General features: G+C 35.2%; 1 protein-coding gene across 1 annotated transcript in view; it reads right to left on the bottom strand.

Moving 5' to 3' along the window:
* Positions 1–485: 485 nt before the first annotated feature.
* LOC128212033 (sodium- and chloride-dependent neutral and basic amino acid transporter B(0+)-like) overlaps positions 486–20322 on the bottom strand; it is an 87381-nt gene continuing 67544 nt past the window's right edge. The window contains exons 2-14 of the mRNA XM_052917253.1: positions 19658–19792; positions 12766–12901; positions 12372–12413; positions 11392–11524; positions 10348–10566; positions 9182–9288; positions 7113–7237; positions 6800–6912; positions 6339–6479; positions 5869–5965; positions 3392–3471; positions 2538–2708; positions 486–1926 (exon numbers count right to left, since the gene is read on the bottom strand). Of these exons, the coding sequence (XP_052773213.1) occupies positions 1735–1926; positions 2538–2708; positions 3392–3471; positions 5869–5965; positions 6339–6479; positions 6800–6912; positions 7113–7237; positions 9182–9288; positions 10348–10566; positions 11392–11524; positions 12372–12413; positions 12766–12901; positions 19658–19792 (1691 nt within the window). The 3' untranslated portion in view covers positions 486–1734. The remainder of the gene's footprint in view (positions 1927–2537; positions 2709–3391; positions 3472–5868; positions 5966–6338; positions 6480–6799; positions 6913–7112; positions 7238–9181; positions 9289–10347; positions 10567–11391; positions 11525–12371; positions 12414–12765; positions 12902–19657; positions 19793–20322) is intronic.

Consider the following 20322-nt stretch of genomic DNA (forward strand, 5'->3'; position numbering starts at 1 on the left):
TTTAAATTAAGCCACCACTCCTCGTTGCTTCTAAATTATTTTTGTCCCGTTTTAGCAATATTTTTGCATATGCTTTGAAATATCAATTAGTGAGTGTGTTGACAATAAATTCAAATTAGAATTCTCTCAACAACAAAACTGACAGTTCTAAATGGACAACATTTAAATTCCTTTTATTTCAAAAAACAGATTTATTTCAAAACAAATATATCCACAGCTAATGTCAATTAGCTACATTTTAAATTTTTGCTTTTACAAAACAGACAACATTATATTAAACACTAAAATGCTATACTTTGGTTTAAATGCATTTAGAAAGCGTTTTATAAAGATAGTATAACAATTTTTAACAATTAAGTTTTATTTAAAGACTATAAAACGATGCACCAACATAACATACACATGCATTAATTTTTAGTATTAGTAATACTAAGAAAGTAATATTTTTAAGAAATACTGATTTACATGTATCATAGAATGTTTTAGAATTGTTAATAAAATTGAAGGGAATAATAAATTAAAAATGTACTTAAATTCATTTTTTTTTTAATTTGACAAAATACAGCAATGCATGCATACTACAACCAGGTAAACAAATACAAATTAATGGAACGACATAGGTAGAAGTATATAATAAATGATTGTATTATATAAATAATATAACATACATTATATTTGTTTAACATAATATATAGCTGGCATCACTTTTACATAACAAGAAAACTTATACTAATTTCTTTAAGCTCGATTGGGACAAAAGCTGACAGCTGATAGAATCCTTACTGAGTAACCGGTGTCCATTGAGAAGGTACCCCTGGTAGGGATCGAACCCACAATCTCTTGGGTGAGAGACGGACACATAAAACAGTTGACCACTCTTACCCTTATAAAGCCTTTAATCAAATTAAATAACAATTGTGGTATAGGTTGCAAGTGGTAAACAATCTCTTCTTTATTAAAGGTGCACTCTCACAGACATACCATTTTTACAACTTTTTTTATTTTTTGTCTTAGAAAGAGCACATTTTTGCGTAAATATCTGTAAACCATTGATAAAAGATTGCTGACAAAAGATCAGATCGCATGTTTTCTTATTTCCGTTCGAAAATTAATGTTTTATGGCTTAAACCGTTACTTAATACGGTATAAGAAAAATGCATAAAACATCATTTTTTTAACTTAAATATAAATTATTTTTTGTCTGTAATCTTATATTACTGGTTTCCATGGATTTTCGCAAAAATTGGCTCGTTCTAGGGCAAAAAAAAAAAAAAAAGTTGTTAAAAACGTTCAATATGTTGAGTGCAGCTTTAAGACCCGTAAAGTTATAAAACAGCATTATATTATACGGGTCTAAATGTCTAACCCAAATTCGCTGAATCGAGAAAAGCGAACGTGAAGTACGCTACATGGAAACACGGGATAAAACTGTAATTAAACATTTGTTTGTCTTGTCTTCAAATGTATACAAAGTATAACTTACAAGCAACGAACATGTAAATGACACAATTACGTTACACAAATGTAACACAATGGTGAGTTGAATCTGATGAAAAAGGAAATTTAAAAATCCAATCAATAAATAATAGAGAATGCTTTGATTGTTAGCTAACCCAACTTCGAGACTAGCCCTTCAAGAATATGCGATTAGTTTGACAAACACACGCGCTTTTCACATTTTCTTAATTAAGCAAGTTTTTTATACACGAATACTTGTCCCGCAGATATATCGTCCTACACACATTCTGGGTCCTCGGCGTCTTCCATGGGCTGCACGAACACTTCCGTTTCGGTTTTCTCGTAGACTGGTTCACCGGTCATGTGAGAGTGGGGCGTTTGTAGACTGGTTTCGCCGGTCTCGCCGGTGTAGTCGTTACTGTCGTCACAAGTGTTGAACGACTCGGAGCGTAGTGACTGGGCCAGTCGCTAAAATAGGAATTCTGCGATTACCAACAGGTCACTTTTCATATTACTACGTTCAGCTTTTATTAAATGTATATATTACAACTTAAACACTATTTTTAGAATACAACCTACAGGTTCAGCCAATGAAATTGCAGATAGGCAATTATTAAGTGCTACGCTTTATCATTGAGAATTTCAAGTTTCGCGGTAGTTCAAACGTCCGCCTAATGCCATCCATCCGATACCCACTCACTGCCAGACATGTGAACCTTTGGCAATGACAGAGAGGTAGATTGAGGTATCAAAGCTCACTCCCCCCATTCTTGCTCATTAAGATTTTACTTCATGTCAGCTAACTATTACGAAGACATTTAATGTTAAGTATACAATGTTGAAAGAAGAAATCATGAACTTATGATGGCACACGATATCGAGTTATGAAGAGAACTCCTGTTTAATTACTGACAGTTATATGGTGGTACAATTGAACACTCCTTATTTTGTTATATTCTGTCCGTTTGTCGTTTCAAGTATTAAGTATTAAGCAATGAACTTTTAAGTTTCCCTCCGACTATTAATGAGAAATAAGTTACAACGCTATCCATGTTTCACTGGTACATGTAAGCCCGTACCTGTTTCAATGTGCCTTTCTGCGAGTACACGGCATGTACGGCGCCAAGTCCAAGCCCCGCCAGCACAGGAATGACTGCCACCGCCCATCCAAGAGCCTCCGCCCAGCGCTGCCCGTAGCCCACCACTGGCACCGGGTACACGTGTACCGCGAAATAGTAGATCAGCAACACCTTGGGTTGAGCAAAACAATAAATGAGAAACCATTGAATGTTGCACGCTTACACATGGACCGTTTAGACAGCATTTTTATTTAGAATGAGCCAATTTGTGCGTAATTGTCTGAGAACCAATGATATAAGACTGCTGTCAAAGGATTAGATCGCAGGTTTTCATATTTACGTTCGAAAATTGATGTTTTATGCAGAAAAACTATTTTTTCTATATAAGCGTTAGCCAAAAAATATCAATTTTTGAACGTTACGATTAAAAATCTGCGATCTGATATTTTGGCACCACTCTTATATCACAGGTTTTCCGATACATGTATGGACGCAAAGATTGGTTCATTCCAAGACCAAAAATACAAAAGATGTCAAAATGGTCAATCTGTGAGATTACAGCTTTAAGTGTATTATATTTCGTTTTCCTGCAACAGAAACGATACAGCACAAATCGTAAAATTGCCTTTCATCAGTACATTATAAGTCATGTGTGTATATTAGCTAAGGTATTGTTCGTCGCATTTGTATTTTTTTATTAGAAGAAATCACACCCTGAAACCGCTGCTATTGCCTTTATGGCATTTACCAACAGATAAAAATATCAGTAACAAAATACTAAAATAGATGATTTACATTCATGTTAGCGGACATTTTAAACGAATACAAGGAAGAGATGCAGTAAAGATGCCTACCGAAGAAATAAGGGCCGCCAGCCCGTACCACAAGCTCATGAACGCCCTCTCTATGGGGATGTACAACACCTCCTGCTTGACTGAAACAAAAAGAAACAAATACTTCATTCAATAATAAATTACTACTGACTTAATATCATTTCAGTTAATACAGTTTTACGTACTTCTAATGGAGTATTTAATTTAAAGAACACTAAATGGCTGAACTTGTTAACGAGTAATGCACGAAAATATGTTTTATTTATTCCTAATGATATTGAAGACGAATATCACTTTGTTTTGATTTGTCCACAATATAATGATATTAGGAAACATACTTAATAACTAAATTTTACGATGGAAGACCAAGTTTGTTAATACTTATACAACTCTGAAAATACTGCATGTCTACGAAAACTAGTTTTGTTTTGCAAGCATGCTTTTAAGCTACGATATAACGCATTGAATAATAATGCTTGACTTCATTGCTTTTAACATGTTAAAACCATTAATTATAGTCATATATGTATATGCAGTCTCGCATTTAACAGCTATTGCCATGCCATGTGAGCGTGTAATTGTAATAACGATGAACTGTATATGTTCAAGTTAACAATAAATGTTCTGTTCTGTTCTGTTCTGTTCTGTTAACTGCAGGGACATTCCTAACAAACAAATGTTGACTAACGACTTAATGATGAAGGCCGAACAGCTATGTGTTATTTATTTGTTACTGCACTATAATAATATTCCAGTCTTTTTATGTTTGTCGCAAATATTATTGAAAATCACACAAACTATTGCAAGAAAAATGTTTTGATTGGTATTATATGAAACACGGGTTAAATTGAATAGTTATATCTACATTGATCTATACGTTTAAGATATGAACTGAAACAATCAGATACTAAAATTGGGACTGTTAGGGAGTTACAGCCTGCCGAAACCGCGACTGCGTACGTCAGTTCATCCTTACGTTATATAGTAAGATGAGGTGAAGTAACATTTTAATGATTAAGAATTGGTGGAGTGAGCGCAGCAAACGAGCCCTTCTTCATAATTAAAATATTACTTCAGGCCATCTAACTGTCTTAGAATACGACCTCATTGGGTGACACATTGTCAACGCAAAATCTAACTCAGGGAGTGTGTATCGGATGAGTGACAGTGGGCGGACCTTTAAACACCCGCGAAAGTTGAAATTTCTAATGATCAAGACTGGTACATAATCTTGATTTTGCCTATCTGCAATACCATTGGCTGACAATATAGCTTGTATTCTAATGGTTGTAATGGTAATCGGTAGAATTGCTTATCGAAATATACAATTTATCATTCTTAATTACGATGACATTTTCTGTTTACGAAAATAAATAATTCCGCACGTTCTGGTTCTTGTTAAAGAGACTAGTCCTTTTTTTATCTGTTGTGTATTTCTTGTGACTGAAATAAAAGTGGATCTTTAAAGACCACGCTTCCGTAATGAAGGGTAAACGAATTGGTTCATTGTACAGACTGGAAGCAATTTACGAGGAGGAAGCGTCATGTCAGTGATGACGAAGACGTAACGAAACATGAAACTTGCGAATGAAATCATGGAAGTGTAATCATTCCGTTGATGAATTTGCGCTAGAAATGATTCATCGTTAACCCATACAAAAACAGAAATCAAGTAAGAACGGTTGTTAAGAGAGTATAGCATTTGTACGACAATGGAAACCAACATATTGGGCCGGCCTGCTTCGGTGCATGGTGATCAGTTATTTGGACTGCAGTATTGGCCAGAAGAGCTTTCCGAATCGAGCGATTCGGTCCCTCGGTGCATCATAGAGTACAAGAACATTTTTTTTTAATAATTCTCCGACCATGAGATCGACACACGGACAAAATAGCTCGATTTGGATAGCTCGAATGGACAAAATATTGTAGTCTAAATACCAGGTAAGTGTGCTTCGGTGACCATTCACGGAGGTTTACAACTACACACCGATATGGTAACCAATAGTCATCGACCGCGGGTTAAGAAAACTTTATTATCATGAGATCTGATAAATGCACATCTGGTAGAAGAGAACTCTTCAAAATGATTAACCAAACTACATGCAGTTGCCAGTTCTCTTAAAAAATCTTAATCGTTACACGCTTAAGTATAGTATTTCATTTACCTGAATTAATACGAACTTAAACTTGGTTTCACAAAACAAAAATATGTTTATCGTGATTGTCTTTAATAAATAATTGCCTTATTATATATATATATAGATATCTACATGATGTAGCGTCTATTACATGTGTTCAAAATCTTAAGAATAACTTTTGTGCAACTTAATTCAAATAATGAATTGTTTAGTTGATTGCATTCGCATTTTTTAATAAAGTTTGTGTATTTGATGTCGAAGACAGAATGACCGTCTGAGATAATTTAAAATGCATACTTAAGTATCATTTAACTAAAAACTGTTTTCCTATTAGCCCGAACATTGAGAGGTAATACTTACTGTATCCGAGTATGAAGGGGAGGGTGGAGATGATTATCAAGGTGAACACCAGACGGTCAACGTAGCTGTTCACGACGGCATACAGGTGGATCCCGCCCTGTAAGGCATAATAATTTATTCTATACTAATTCACTATTCAACGTATGTCAATCTGATGGTCATACAACATTGACTTCATTTACTCTATTACGCAGTAATCAATAACAAGTATTCCGATTAGCTACATCGTTTTTTTTATCCCAATAAGACCAATATTGAATAGCTCTTCAGCACCCGTGTACATTAGATACATAGGCTATTTCACCAAAATACACGTGTATGAAGAACATCGCCAACCGTAAAACATTTATTTTGTATGGCCATTGTCATTAAATCCGACCAAAACGACACACATGAATTATTAACATACGATGGTGTTCATTTTAGAACTAGGTGTAAAACTACGAATGGAATACACAGAGACGTAATACCTGGATGGCGTAGGGCACACAGAGTAGAAAGGAGACCCCACACGCGGCGGCCACGAGTACCTCCCTCCGCCGGAAGTAGGACATCAGGAACTTGGGAGTGCAGGGAAGCAGGTTCTCCCAGATCGCAAGGAGGTGCAGTGCCTGTGAATGTAGCAAAGTATCCATAGTAACAGGTTCCTTCAAGATACAGTATTCGGGTGTTGTTGAAAATGAAGATTCTCTCATAAAACAGATTAAATCCTTATCATATTACGGGCATTGCTATTTTTCATTTAGGTAAAACGAACAAGAATTGATTTCTTTGCCTTTGAATTGAGGCAGATTCAGAAACTACACATTTTCACGATGTCACACAACTTACATGAAATAAGCGAAAAACAAATATATCAAATGCTTACATTTTTAAATGACTTAACATGTAGTGAAATAAGTTAATCCATATATTGGAACAAAGCAAAAACCTGGTGATGAAGTCCAAACAGGAAGATGCAGATAAACAGACAGAAGCCGATAAAGGGAGACAACTCCAGCCGATCCAACGTTGCCGGAATGGCGATGAACAAGAACGGTAATCCTATAACAAATAGAACGAAAAATACGGTTCTGGAAATTCTTTACCCCTTTGCATTTTCATTGCATTACACATTTCATAGGCCGTCAATTTAAATATTTCAAGTATACTAACATATTTTATACTACGATCTTCAATTTGATATATTTCTAAAATCAATAATGCGGTGAACTTATAAGAAGAAAATGAACTTTCAAAATGACCTGGTTTGATGCCGTTGTTTGCAGAGATGAAGCCGGTGCTGTCACGGGGATCTATGTAGGGCGCAAGGGCAAACAGCGCCACCTGTGGGAGGATGCTATACACAAGCAATAGCAGAATCCACGACCTGAAACATACCCCAAACTTCACATCCGTAGTCGAAGTGTTAAATTCATGTAGTTGTTTTGTAATAGAAAACATATCAACAATGGCTTGATCACAAGACTCATCGATCGGGCGCATTTGTACAACAATTAGCACCAACAGGTTTTTGTGTGGAGTTGAATTTCACATTTGTATTTGTCCACGAAAAGGGATGGCAACGGTACTATAATGTTTGCGTTTTGAAGTATAATTGATTCTTTCAATTACAGTTATGCTTTTTGTTTGTCTTGAAACAATTTAACGAAATATGTAATGAATGGAGATGCATCAGGCGATTTGGGGCCTTAGAAATGAATAATCATTAACATAAAACATCAACAAATTATATTTCCAATGTCTTAAAGATTCTCCAAACGCCTTTTATTCCAAGGATTGGCATTGACGCATACAGTTTGACGATTTATTACAATCGACCGGATTCTTTAAAATTACAAATATGAATCATTAAATGTGTCTTTTTAAGTTCCTGCAGATTCCTGAAAATGTAAACCTATTTGAATATATGAAGAAGCGCTCCATTTCAATAATGAATTTCTGTCATGTCTTCATGTGTGTTACATTAATTTTAGTATACAATTTTATTATTGTCAGTATTACTTCATGAAATGTCATATAATTAGAAAAAAAACGCGAATACTCAATAAAGGAAAATGCTTGTCCGAAGGCCCAAAATCGTGCGATGCTGGTCAAATGATCACGACCTTCATTATAAGCAAACTAATGACTTCTATCACACAGCGTATAGAAATAATGCATAACATAATAAACAACTTATTCAGAATACGAAGAAACAAATCATCGTCGATATGAACTCATTCGGTTTCCATCAACTCTAGCGGAAATGATTTCATACAACTTCCTAATGACTTGTCGTTCCTAATGATGCACCGACAATAACTTCCGCTGTTGTGCTTAGCTGAGAAACTTTCACAACACGAGAAAGAACATTGTTCATTAATTTACGCCAACGCCTACCTACACGCAAGAATTGCGAACACTAGCCGATAAAAAAAGACCATGTCTCAAATTAAACATACAAGTTAAAGATTATTTTTTATTATGTATTGCACGCATGAACGTGCACACATGCATTGCATATATACAGTGTGGGTTCTTAACGGATGAGCCGTTACTCTTAATCCTGTAACCTAAAATCGAAATGTTGGTGGTAAAACATTCAAGTTCATAACCTTTATGTAACCATAATGGTTTAATACAAGACCTATTGCTAAATATTTGCTTAAAAGTAACAATTAAGTTTTTTTCTAAATAGGCTTACAAATGTAACATCCGTAACTGAACAGTAATTTCGATGTTGCCTATCTTTTACAGACATATCATATATTTCTCTAAGTATTGTATCATGGTGAACCCCCATGGCAAGCTTTTGAAGTCCTATAATGCATGGTAAATTGTTGATAGCGATGCCAACAGTACCAAAGTACTGCTAACTTATACTTTGTCTCCCAATTTTCGAGCCTATCACCTTTTTTTCTCTTTTCATGATACCTAGGGGCTATCTATTTAAATGTTCTTGGTTTAATGCAAATTTACCCGGCGTGTACATTTAAAAAACAGTCTCCGAATAATTGAATTCATTTACTCTATCCGAGACATAATTGTTGTATGTATTTTTTATTAACAGTGCATCTCGTTTTTTGAACAGTGCAGCTCTTGTTTACAGTGCCTCTGTTAACACATGTGCTCATGTAGCTAAATATACAGTAATGAATACTTGAGACTTGTTTAAAAAAATGCCCATTCACTCTTGTATGTTTTGACATAATTATATTTTTGATGTAAACCTACAGTGTTTTACAGGAAATAAGTTTCATGTAATAACACGGGCCGCTGGCTGACTGATATCTATATCAGCTCTTACACTAACTAAGCTATCTGAACTCACGCGTTGATGACAAGTTTGCGGTTGTAGACGAGGGTTCCAAGGGTGGGCAGAACGCCAGACCAGAGCCCGAGACTGTTCACGTGCAGGTTCAGGGCGTCTATCCACGGCTGCGAAAAACATGAATGAGGTTCTGGTTACTATGTAAAATTATGAAGCCATAACATATATGAAAAACGAATTGTTGACAAGCCGAAATCAAATGGGAGGGAACTTATCGGTTAAACGCATACACATGTATGCACTCGATATATCATCTAGGGAAATGACATCTAATATTGGAATTCTATGAAGAGTGAAAAACATTTATAAGTTAGGGCGTCTCGGTTGGTAATAAATAATTTCGGGTTTATATTGGTTTCTGGAAGTGCAGGGTGGAACGAACCGACGAAACCGAAAAGTCGTCTGAAACAGAAAAGAACTGATACAGTCTGGAAGTATTGTTTCATGGTTTATGGAATGTGAATGTGAACTGCATTCTATGTCCATAATTTTATGCCCTTAGTCACAATGTTGGGGGAAATGTCATATATGATAAAAACATGAAGAAGTAATTGCTGCATTGGTCGGGTACTAAGTACTAAGTGTGTACCAGGGAGCCCACCAAAACGTTCATGGCCCGTGGATACCCGTCCATGCCAGAAAAAATAGAGTCTTGTTTACAACAAAGTTCAACTATAGTCAAGGAAATATATTGTAACATAGTGGATCTAGTTGCATCTTATACTGAATAATATTAGAGAGTCTCTTTTCTTTACACTACAGGTAAAAACATATAATCAGTTTATCGTCCACATCAGCACCCACTGTTAATTTAACTTCTTCATTGAAAAGGTACGAACCCTCATTATGGGGGCCATTTTAAAGATGGTCGCCGGTGAGCCATTTTGAAAGATACAAAATGGGTCATTACATGCGTACCAACTTTGGTGCTTTTTCCAATTTTCTGAACTTTTGTTGTTGATTTCATTGCCGATTTGACTGAACTATAATTACGAACTTATTTTAAACGTACTTGACGGCTTCTGTCTTTCGCAAATGTATTAACAAACAAGTTGGAAATAACAGATACGGTAAAAGGAAAAGGCGATATTACAATCAATATGATTGTAGTGCATTATAACTATCCTATGCAACATCACACACTCACACAGACAGCTGTGGCTCACCTCGGGATGACCTAGCCTGTAGTTGACTACATCGTCTAGCAGTTTCTGGAGAGAGTCCTCCTCCGCCGGAAGTGCCGGCTTCTCTCCATGGCGGAATTCTTCTCCATGGCTGTTAAGAAGGCGGCCCACGGCACCGGAAGCGTCCGGGATGGTGGAGTAGCCGTAGACAAGGACGACAGTCAACAGTAGTAAGGTTGTTGTAGTCAACCCATACGCTATCTGCAAAAATGAGATTATGTATAGTAACAAGTAAAATTGTGGGGTATTAGTCTGGTCCGTAATTTCATAGTAGTCTGTATATGAAATGAATAGAAAATATGAGTTTTCTGCGCTACACCAAGGCTACAAATGCAATTCAGGCCTTATTTCCTGTCCATGATATTGATATTTCGTATGGTTTGCCAGTCAGAATCTAATTGAACGGCAATTAATAAAGATGTGTGTTGCTAACATTTGGTATTTGGTTACTCTCTTGCAGAATATACGCTGCGACGCAACATTGATATCATATAGAACAGTCTGCTTATGTAACAGCTAATATGAATGAGCGACAGTAAGCCTTAAAGGCCTAGTTTAAGCCCTCTGTGGGTGACCCCCCTCCCAATCTGTGTACAGTACACAACCTCTGTGTATTGATCTTAATCTACTTACCTTGATCCCGCTTATCAGATCTGCTGTGCAGTTTGGGAGGTTTCATTATAGAAATGGACCCTAAATGGCCCTGGGTCAATAAACGAATACACAGGAAATTGGCCCCTACTGTGACACCATTGCAATAAGCAGAAGATGCACAGCAGGGGATTATCATGCCAAACATTCCTTAAACTAGGCCTTTAAGACTTGGTGCGTTACAGTGCACCAGTGATACAAAATATGACCGTTTGTTTACATAAGATAACGTAAACGACGTTTAGCCTTAACGGATTTTAGGGGGGTTTGACTGGAACTAAAGTAGTTCGATATTTGTATTATTGTTATTATTCTAGCATGTGGCAATCAAATTTCAAATGAGCACTTACATCAAATTAAAGCACTAAAAGTCACCTTAGAGAGAAGGGCAGTGCCCTTGAAGGTCAGAAGACAGGTGGCGGTCCAGGTTGCCAGGAGACAGATGGCGATGTACCAGACCACGTATCCACCTTGGCCTATGTGTTCAGACCGTTGTAGAAAGTCCTCGCTACCGGTTATAAATTATGAGTGATTAAGGCTGATTCAGCTTAATGACACTTTTATTCAAAATCAATACATACACATGTATAACAAACATCAATTTTGACTGATACACCTTAAACTACTTACTTAAAATGGATTTATGGCAAATATTTATTACTGATAACAAGATTGTAACCGTGTATTTAATAGCAGAAAGCACAAAAAATAAATGATTGGTGAATGCTAAAAGGTTTACTGTGGTCTACTATAGCTCTATAAGGTAGAAATACAGTGTTTATGCTCATTTCTTTCAAATTCAAATCGGTATCCTTCATGAGAACCATTGATTTCGACTTTTATTCGTCCATTTTGGAATATTAAAACCAAAGTTTTAATTGTGGTAAATCTTTTATGGGAATGAGAGTGCATTTTTAATGCTTGTATATGTTCAAAGTTTGTATAATATGAATTCCTTTCAAAGAAAGAAAACAGCGAATGCCGCTAAGATCAAAGTATCCTAAATAATACTATACAGAACTAAGTTCTGATTTGTTTAATATCATATGTAGTGTTTTTATACACTTCATTTTAACTAGATATATTTGACATTTATAGACTGATGCAGAGGCGTATATCACGTTTTATTGACCATAGACATCACGGTACATTAGTCAAGACAAATTCATGATGTAATCGGCCATGAAACCATGATCAGTTTATAGGCATTTTATTACGTCTTTTCAGTTTCTAAAAGGATAAAATGCTTTAAAAGGACCCACGATGACTTTTATTCCAAATATCCAAGTTCTACTACAAATAAATATTTATATCGCAGAAGCAAACATCATTATAATGAGATAAAATATACTCACTGGAAATATTTGTCGGCTGGCCCATGGTATAACTTAAGTGAACTGGAATCACAACACATACATACAATATTCGGCACAGTATACAGCAACTCTAAATACCGTTTATGAACTTCATGAAATATGTAACGGAAACTTCATCGGCGAACTCAGTAGTCAATGCGCTGGTTTAATGTAAAAAAATAGCAAAATACAACAATACAATTTTTAAAAAATACCTATAAACCTATCGATACATCAATTATCAGACAATGTTTCATAACAATTAGGTTGTACTACTTCATCGTAACAACTCGGCCATCTCCGGCAAGCTTCAGGACGGTCATATCTCTTGGATAATGACCGAAGTGTTCCAATTACCATTTCTTTCTGTTTTATAATCGACTAAATATGGTACCTATCATTCGCTGGTGTTGCTGCCCAGGGAAAAAGCCCCTTTAAACTTGCGATGGCAAAGTACAGGGCATAGCTGAGCTCCACCGCGTGAAGGAGACACCGAATATATGTGAGCACCAAGATGGACACAGCCACACCTGCAAGAAATGTGAAATAGTAATTAAAATGTAAGGTTTTTTTTGGAAAATACAATAAAAACAACGAATACGTACACAGACGCATCATTGTTGCAGACCTCTATGAGTCTGGTTCTATTACAACATATAGAACCTCAGAGGTCAGTTATATTTTCAAAGAAATATGTTTATTTATAACACTTACAAAAGATAAAGAAACTAACATATTTCATGCCGTCCTCATGGATTGATGCCTAAGATTTTATTCGTTGGCTATACGAGCATTAGTTCCTATATATGTTCATGCACATATCAAGGCCCCGTATCCACTTATATCTTGAGTCTGAATTTAGTCGAAGAATAATAATATCTGTCATGTGTTTCCGTTCCGGATAGAAAAATCCGACCCGAGGGCACCTGCGTTGGATTTTTCTATCCGGAACGGACACACATAATATATATTTTTTCTAGCATACTTTAAATCACGTTGTGTTGTGAAGAAAATACATAAATAGCGCATTTTTGTTCATTTCACCAAAAAGCGCGTGCGATGAGGTTTACTGACTTTATGACGCGCAGTAATTTGTATTTACTGCATACGTCAATAAGTTCCTACGATATCACGTCTTTTAAGGGTTATTTTGTTTTGTTTTGAAGATATATTTTTGTCAAGTTAATGTTTATGGAACTTATCTATTGGAATTGCATAATATGGTTACATAAAGTGCATTATAAAATAGATAAAAAGTATTACGTCACAGCGCGTGACTCATCTAGCATGGGGGGGGGGAGTGCCAGATGGAATTTTCCAGCACGGCTAAATTCACCGGAAATGCCTATCTGGTGTGCTAGAAAGTAGAAGCAAGGATGGCAAACTTTGCTTTATCGGTTAAAGTAATCTGGTCTACGTTCATAAACAAATATGTTGTTAACTTTAATTATAATATGGATAGTTTGAAACATAAAAATAATTCAATTTTCTGAGTCTTGGTCTGAACCTTTTAAAGTAACGCCAGAAAATAGTAGTATTTTATTGCGATTTAATTCTGAAATTCACAATTTTTGTTTTTTCCACTTGTTTATAAACATAGATTTTAACTATTGATTCAATGTTTTCCATACATGAAATGTTCACTTATAAAATAAAAAATAAATAAATAAATAAACTGCTCATATGTCATGCACGGCATTGCACAACGCCAGAAAAATAGAGGACTTAAAACAGGGTGAGGAATCACGTGCTTTAAAGAGGTTCGCACATGGGCCACCACGGGTGACGGGTTACATAACAGTTTATTCAGAACGTTGTTAAAGTTATTAAAGACATCGTTATCAACATTTAAACGTAGGCTTTTTGATGATGCGCTTTCATATTTAAAAAACAACAACATGAATTCAGCTGAAACGGTTGTCTCAAATATTGAAAAGAAATACAGGATATCATATATGTATCAATTAGATTTCCAGAGCATTAACGATTTGAAAGTTGATAAAGATGACGTTAATAAAGTTGTTAACTTTAACACGGTTCTGGAAAAATCGGCCAATTTGTATGTTCAAAAAATATTTATGAGTACTCTCTTAAAAGTATGAGTTGAGTTCATTTGTTTCGAGTAATTGACAAACCAGGATGGAAATTGAAAAATGTCAAAAAATATATAATATATCGAATATAAAACAGCATTAGAGTCTGCAGTTCAATTAGTGTGAGTGCTTGCATTGTTGTCACACCCTGAGTTTTTTATTAGTCGTGAAAATAAAATGTTCCTCATACAATGGATACTGACGGATGTTTGCATTAAGCTGTTTATTGCATTGAATACAGTATGGTAGTTTGATTATTGGAAGGGACAGTGCATTGAACATTTTTCTAGTACTGCAGGCCTCACAGACTTCATGTCTCCAGTTTCATTATAGAATCGCATAACAAGCATATTGCTTGTTACCGGAGAAATTATCAAATGTATTGATGTTATTGCAGGACATATAATGGAATTTGGATAACGTTTTTTTCTTTAATCAAGGAATCTCTTATGAATTCGTCAAGGGCTAGCATGGACAGGCATGCATTATATTCGTAAAATGAAATCAACCCCGAATCAGCGAATCTAACAACGCTGTAAATAATAAGAATGCTCCTCACGAACAGTTGAGACAAAATTGCATTAAGGCATACAGGTTGTTGCAGATGCTTGCCTGGATAAAGTAACAAATGTGGACAAGTCACGCCAATGTTCCATAAAGTATAAAAGTAGAATGATAATAGTGGGTCCTAATTTGATTCAGATGATATTTTTTATAAAATTGTTATCTTGCAACGTTATAAAGTGAATTAATTCAAGTATTGAATTCACAATATTTTCCTTTGTATTTTATAATTAATAATATTATAGAACGCTTATTAAACATAAGGAGAACTTTTCTGTATATCATCTGTATATATATATATATATATATATATATATATATATATATATATATATATATATATATATATATATATATATATATATATATATATATATATATATATATATATATATATATTAGACTTTATATATATGCTTTATAATATTATATGCACTTTATTTCCTCTGATTATGTTTGCTTTCGTAAAGCTTGTTTGCTTTTATACAACTATTTCATCACCCAAAGTCATTTACTTGTCCGATATAAGAACAGTTAGTACGTACAGACGAGTTGATATCCGGATAAAATAAACTGATGTTAATGTTTTGCGTACAAAAAATGTAGTACTGGTAGTAAAGATATTTTCTAAATCCTGTTTTATTTTCAAAAACTACGAGTGGAAGCGTAACTAGTTAACATTCCAGACAGCATCTTAAGAGAAGGACAAATTTATCCACCATTTGTTTTTCGTTGACGTAGAGGGAATGCTGTATGCGTGCTGCTGAACATTTGCACGAATCCACCAACTACGACCAAAACAACCTCATATATAAGACAAATAATTGGGTAATGACAGCATTTCAAAACCACTGGAGGCATTAAGGCTGAAAAGGTCGTTGCAGATGCATGATTGCCTGGATAAAACATGCCGACATGTCACGCCATAGAGTATAGAAACAAAGTAATAATAATATACATAAACTTTTATATCGTATGTCGTTACGTAATATTTTATACAACAGAATTATATACCTAGATATTTTGCTAGCATAAACTTTATTAATTTTTATTAATTCTGATAAAATATATCTCTAAATACGTGAAGCTATTCTCTATATCAGGGGTTTACGATAGAATAGTTGAGTGTGTGCAATAACCTTACTGTTAAAATATATTTTTTGTTCTTTTAACGATATTGAATATTATGTTTGTAAATAATATATTGCAAAATATTCATTTTTTTTATTTCATGCATTTCAAACAGTGAAACTATCAATTTGATATTTTGAGTTTTCAATTTCAAGCCATTAATCACATCTAGGTTAACCAACAGCGCGCACTGGGCTACGCCTCTCGAAAAAATGAAGCTTTTAGTGCTCATTCGGTGAAATGTATTACGAACTTACACTGCAATAAATAATTATCCTTTATTTCGTTTATTAACAATCCAGCATGCCCATATAAGTGAGTTATGGACATTCTTGTCCATGTTATATGTTAGCTCATTAAACATTATACAGCTCTAGGTAGAATATTCATCACGGAAGAACAAATGTTTAATATATGTATATGAAAACAGTTTTATTTTCAACTTTTTGAGTTTAATTTTTCAATAAACATTGAAGACAAATCTAACAAGACCAGATTCGATTAATAACTAAAATATTTGCCATTTATCAGCATCGTCTGGCTGAATTAATTTTATTGAGTTATGCCCCTTTGATTTTGCCTCAAACGTTATACACTAACTTCCCTATGCCATTTCTCAGCAACAAAACCTATACGTATAAGAGAGGTTTGTGTATATAAGCGGCATACTTTGACAACATCATCTTTCATAGAGTTTTTGCCACTTTTGCCAAACACTGGTCATGACCTTTCTCAGTAATGATATTATGAGGATATGCATTGGTTGCGCCGATATTCTCGTTTTTCATTGATGGTACATATATCAACATCCAGTTATCAACATATTTTTGCGACATTCATTGTATATTCTGTGAGCTTAGTTATAACGAAAAAATAGTACTGTTTTCGTTATAATGATGAATAAAATTTAGAAATCGTGTTCCCTAGTTTTAGAGATTCAATGTGAAATTAAGATCTATAAAAAGTAAACAATACTATCGTTGCTGTTTATATGTTTGCCTCCATAAAGCACGAGGTAGTGCTTTTTTCATTAAAGTAGGTTACCTTTCCGATACAAGAAAAATACGCACTACATATTTTTAATTGTTTTCAATGTTAGCCAAAAACTTATTTAAGCATTTGAAGAACTTGAAGTATTGCTCTCCTACTCGTCAAAATGGTTTACTTTCCGTGTAACAATTTCAAAGAAGGAAGAAAAACATAACCAGACAACCATTCCTCTTCGTAGACAAAGGTGGAATGCTACATATTGTAACGATCTACGCAGTCGAGGCAAAACTTCCCTAAAAGTCAGGGGAGATGTTGAAATACAACGAACACCGAGTTGAACGTTTAACGGTGTATAGTGTATTCTTATAACTTCGAATCATGGACATCAAACACATGTATAGTCAACAGATAACAGTTTAAGTTGCATGGGCTATCACGTTTACTATTTTTGGTAACAATCAACTATATATATATATATATCGTTAAAACAACTTGTTATTTACGCAAGGTCAAACTACCAGACCTATCAGATTTACGGGTGTTTTCAAACCCAAACGAGTTATCTGACGTCAAAAGTCAAGTTCAAACATACGGGTTTAATCTAACCCAAACGAGCTATCTGAACTCAGAATTCAAGCTGCTGACCTGGTGGTGGTGTTGGTAGTTTATACTCCGGGTCCCGGCGTGAGCACATTGAAGGGTCCCAGAGTGACAGTTCAACCACCGCACACCTATCCTGGGCGGTGAACCAGTACTAGGTGCCTTCACTTCTGCAATGAACTGACAACTTCTGTACATGCCAGGGGCAGTGGTACAGTGCGAATGGTCGTAGAAAGGATTTCATAACCAATCACAACAGAAGTGACCTTGTCCGCCCGGGAATCGAACCCGGGTTGTCCGATTAACAGTCCAACGCTCTACCGACTGAGCTAACCGGGCGGACAGCTGCTGACATCGAAAGGAACGCTGTTTATATAGAGAACAGGAGATGCCCACGTGATCAAAACTGACCAATGGCGGCCGGACCAGTCAAACGTCCAACCAATCAACGGAGGACCGGTGAAACGCTGACCAACCGGAGGACCGCTCTTACAGAACAGAAGGACCGGTAGGGCGGTACTCACAGTGCCCACCGGGCGGTCCGGCAGCCATGACAGTATGTTTACAATATTGAAATACAACTTCAAGACATAAAATCAAGCAGTAACGAACAGGCTCAAAATATAAATGATTATAATATGACAACTATTTATAAATAATGTTAATCTAATTATAAAGATGATTAAACAGCTATACTTATCAGTTCAAATACATTCAACACGTATATGTAAGGTGGGTGGAGAACCCCCCTTGTATGTACATAGCAACAGGAATAAAATGATTGGATGGAATTTAAACAGGCATGACCTAAGGAAAGTGCAAATTTATAAAACATATCATAGTCTTTAAATATATCTCAGTATTGTATATTAGTTCCACAAAAAGATGGCAAGTTAATGTTCAGGTGTGTAACCTGCATAATGACAGGGTCATTACAATATGTATTACATAGGTATTAAATGGAGATTGGTATTTGCACGACGCTGCCATATTTGACCACGCCATCGTCACCATGATATTAATTCTGCCTAGGAACACAAAGAACTACAAGCTGAAGCCCCGGAAATTACGAAAATAATCAGGTTTTATTATCATGTTCCTTTGAAATCTTATTATCTTTTGATGTTGACTTCGCGTGGATTTGCAGGGCTCTGAACTTTTTATTGAGGGCGAGACAACGGCCATAAGTTCACTGAGGATTTATTTCAGCTTTATTTCAAATAGATTCATAGCTATGTTGGTAACAAAATAGTCGCATATACAGAGTATATGATGGCAGTATGGACACAGCATAGTAACCATTGCATTTTGCAAAAATGCACATCTGCAGCAATAGGGCTTGTTTCATTAAATGACTTAAGTTGTAACTTCAAATAATCTTTAATCTGTATACATGGCAACTCATTGCTTTTTTTTCTGAAGTTTATGCTTATTTTGTTTCTGGTTAAAGTTCAATACACTCAAATTTGTTGTGAAATAATGAAACTATGACACAAATATAATTACAATTTGAGAGAAAACTCTTCTATGATTGAACGGCCTTGTTTAAACACATATATTTCATGAAAATATACAAGTGACAACATATATTTCATTCTAAATTTTAAGAAGTTGATCGGAAGCTTATAGTTGATAAAGATCATTATCTTCTGTAGACAGCAGTTAAGTATACTAATGTGGTTGTCTTTTTAAGGATTAGTGCATTTATAAATTATTCAAAATACGTCAAACATATTTATGTCGCAATGGAACTAAACAAATATATCTTTAATGCAATGGAAAAACATATATGAAGATCCACGAAATTTATGATATATAATATATATTAAATGAGTGTAAAAATCCAGTGTCTTACAGTAAATAGCAAACGGCTTCAGGTATTTTATTCAAACCATATGGAATCATTACCTTTCAGCACGGGCAGTATGATGGAGAATATCTGCACGATACCCCTCTTGAAGATGGCTCCCAGCTTGATCTGTACGTACACGACCGGGATACAGACGAGAACCATCAACACGTAGAACGCCACTAGGAACAGACCTGCAACAAAAAAGGCGATTATAAAAGTGTTAAGATATAGGTCACACATAAGAGTTTCATTTGGACGCTTTTTCTGACAATGCTATTACGATTGGCCACACAGGTAGACACATGTGCCGGTTCACCTTTGAATTATTTCCGGGTCGTAATGTAGCCTTCAAAGTAGAACCTAAAAAGCCTGCCATATGGATTGTATGGTTTCTCTATCTCTTTATTGCTTATTTTACTTATATATGCAAATGTTTAAATTACTTATTTGAGCATGATATTTCAAGACGTTTTCTTGATCTAGCTATGATACAAGGGCAATTTCAAGTTAACGGTCATGACCTTGTTTTATTATGATTCCTGACAGTGTGTGTAAACATTGAGATGTTGCAAAAAAACTTTCTTTTATAACCTGCATTTTCTTACAAACGTTGCCTTCAAATATGTCAATTTTATGCCTGCTTTAGGCGCGTTTAGACGTCCAAGTATAGTCTATTTATGAATAAGCTAAAACGACTTATTCTCTCTGGAACGAAACGGAG

This window comes from Mya arenaria, chromosome 12 (assembly GCF_026914265.1).
Source record: "Mya arenaria isolate MELC-2E11 chromosome 12, ASM2691426v1".
Classification (NCBI taxonomy): domain Eukaryota; kingdom Metazoa; phylum Mollusca; class Bivalvia; order Myida; family Myidae; genus Mya; species Mya arenaria.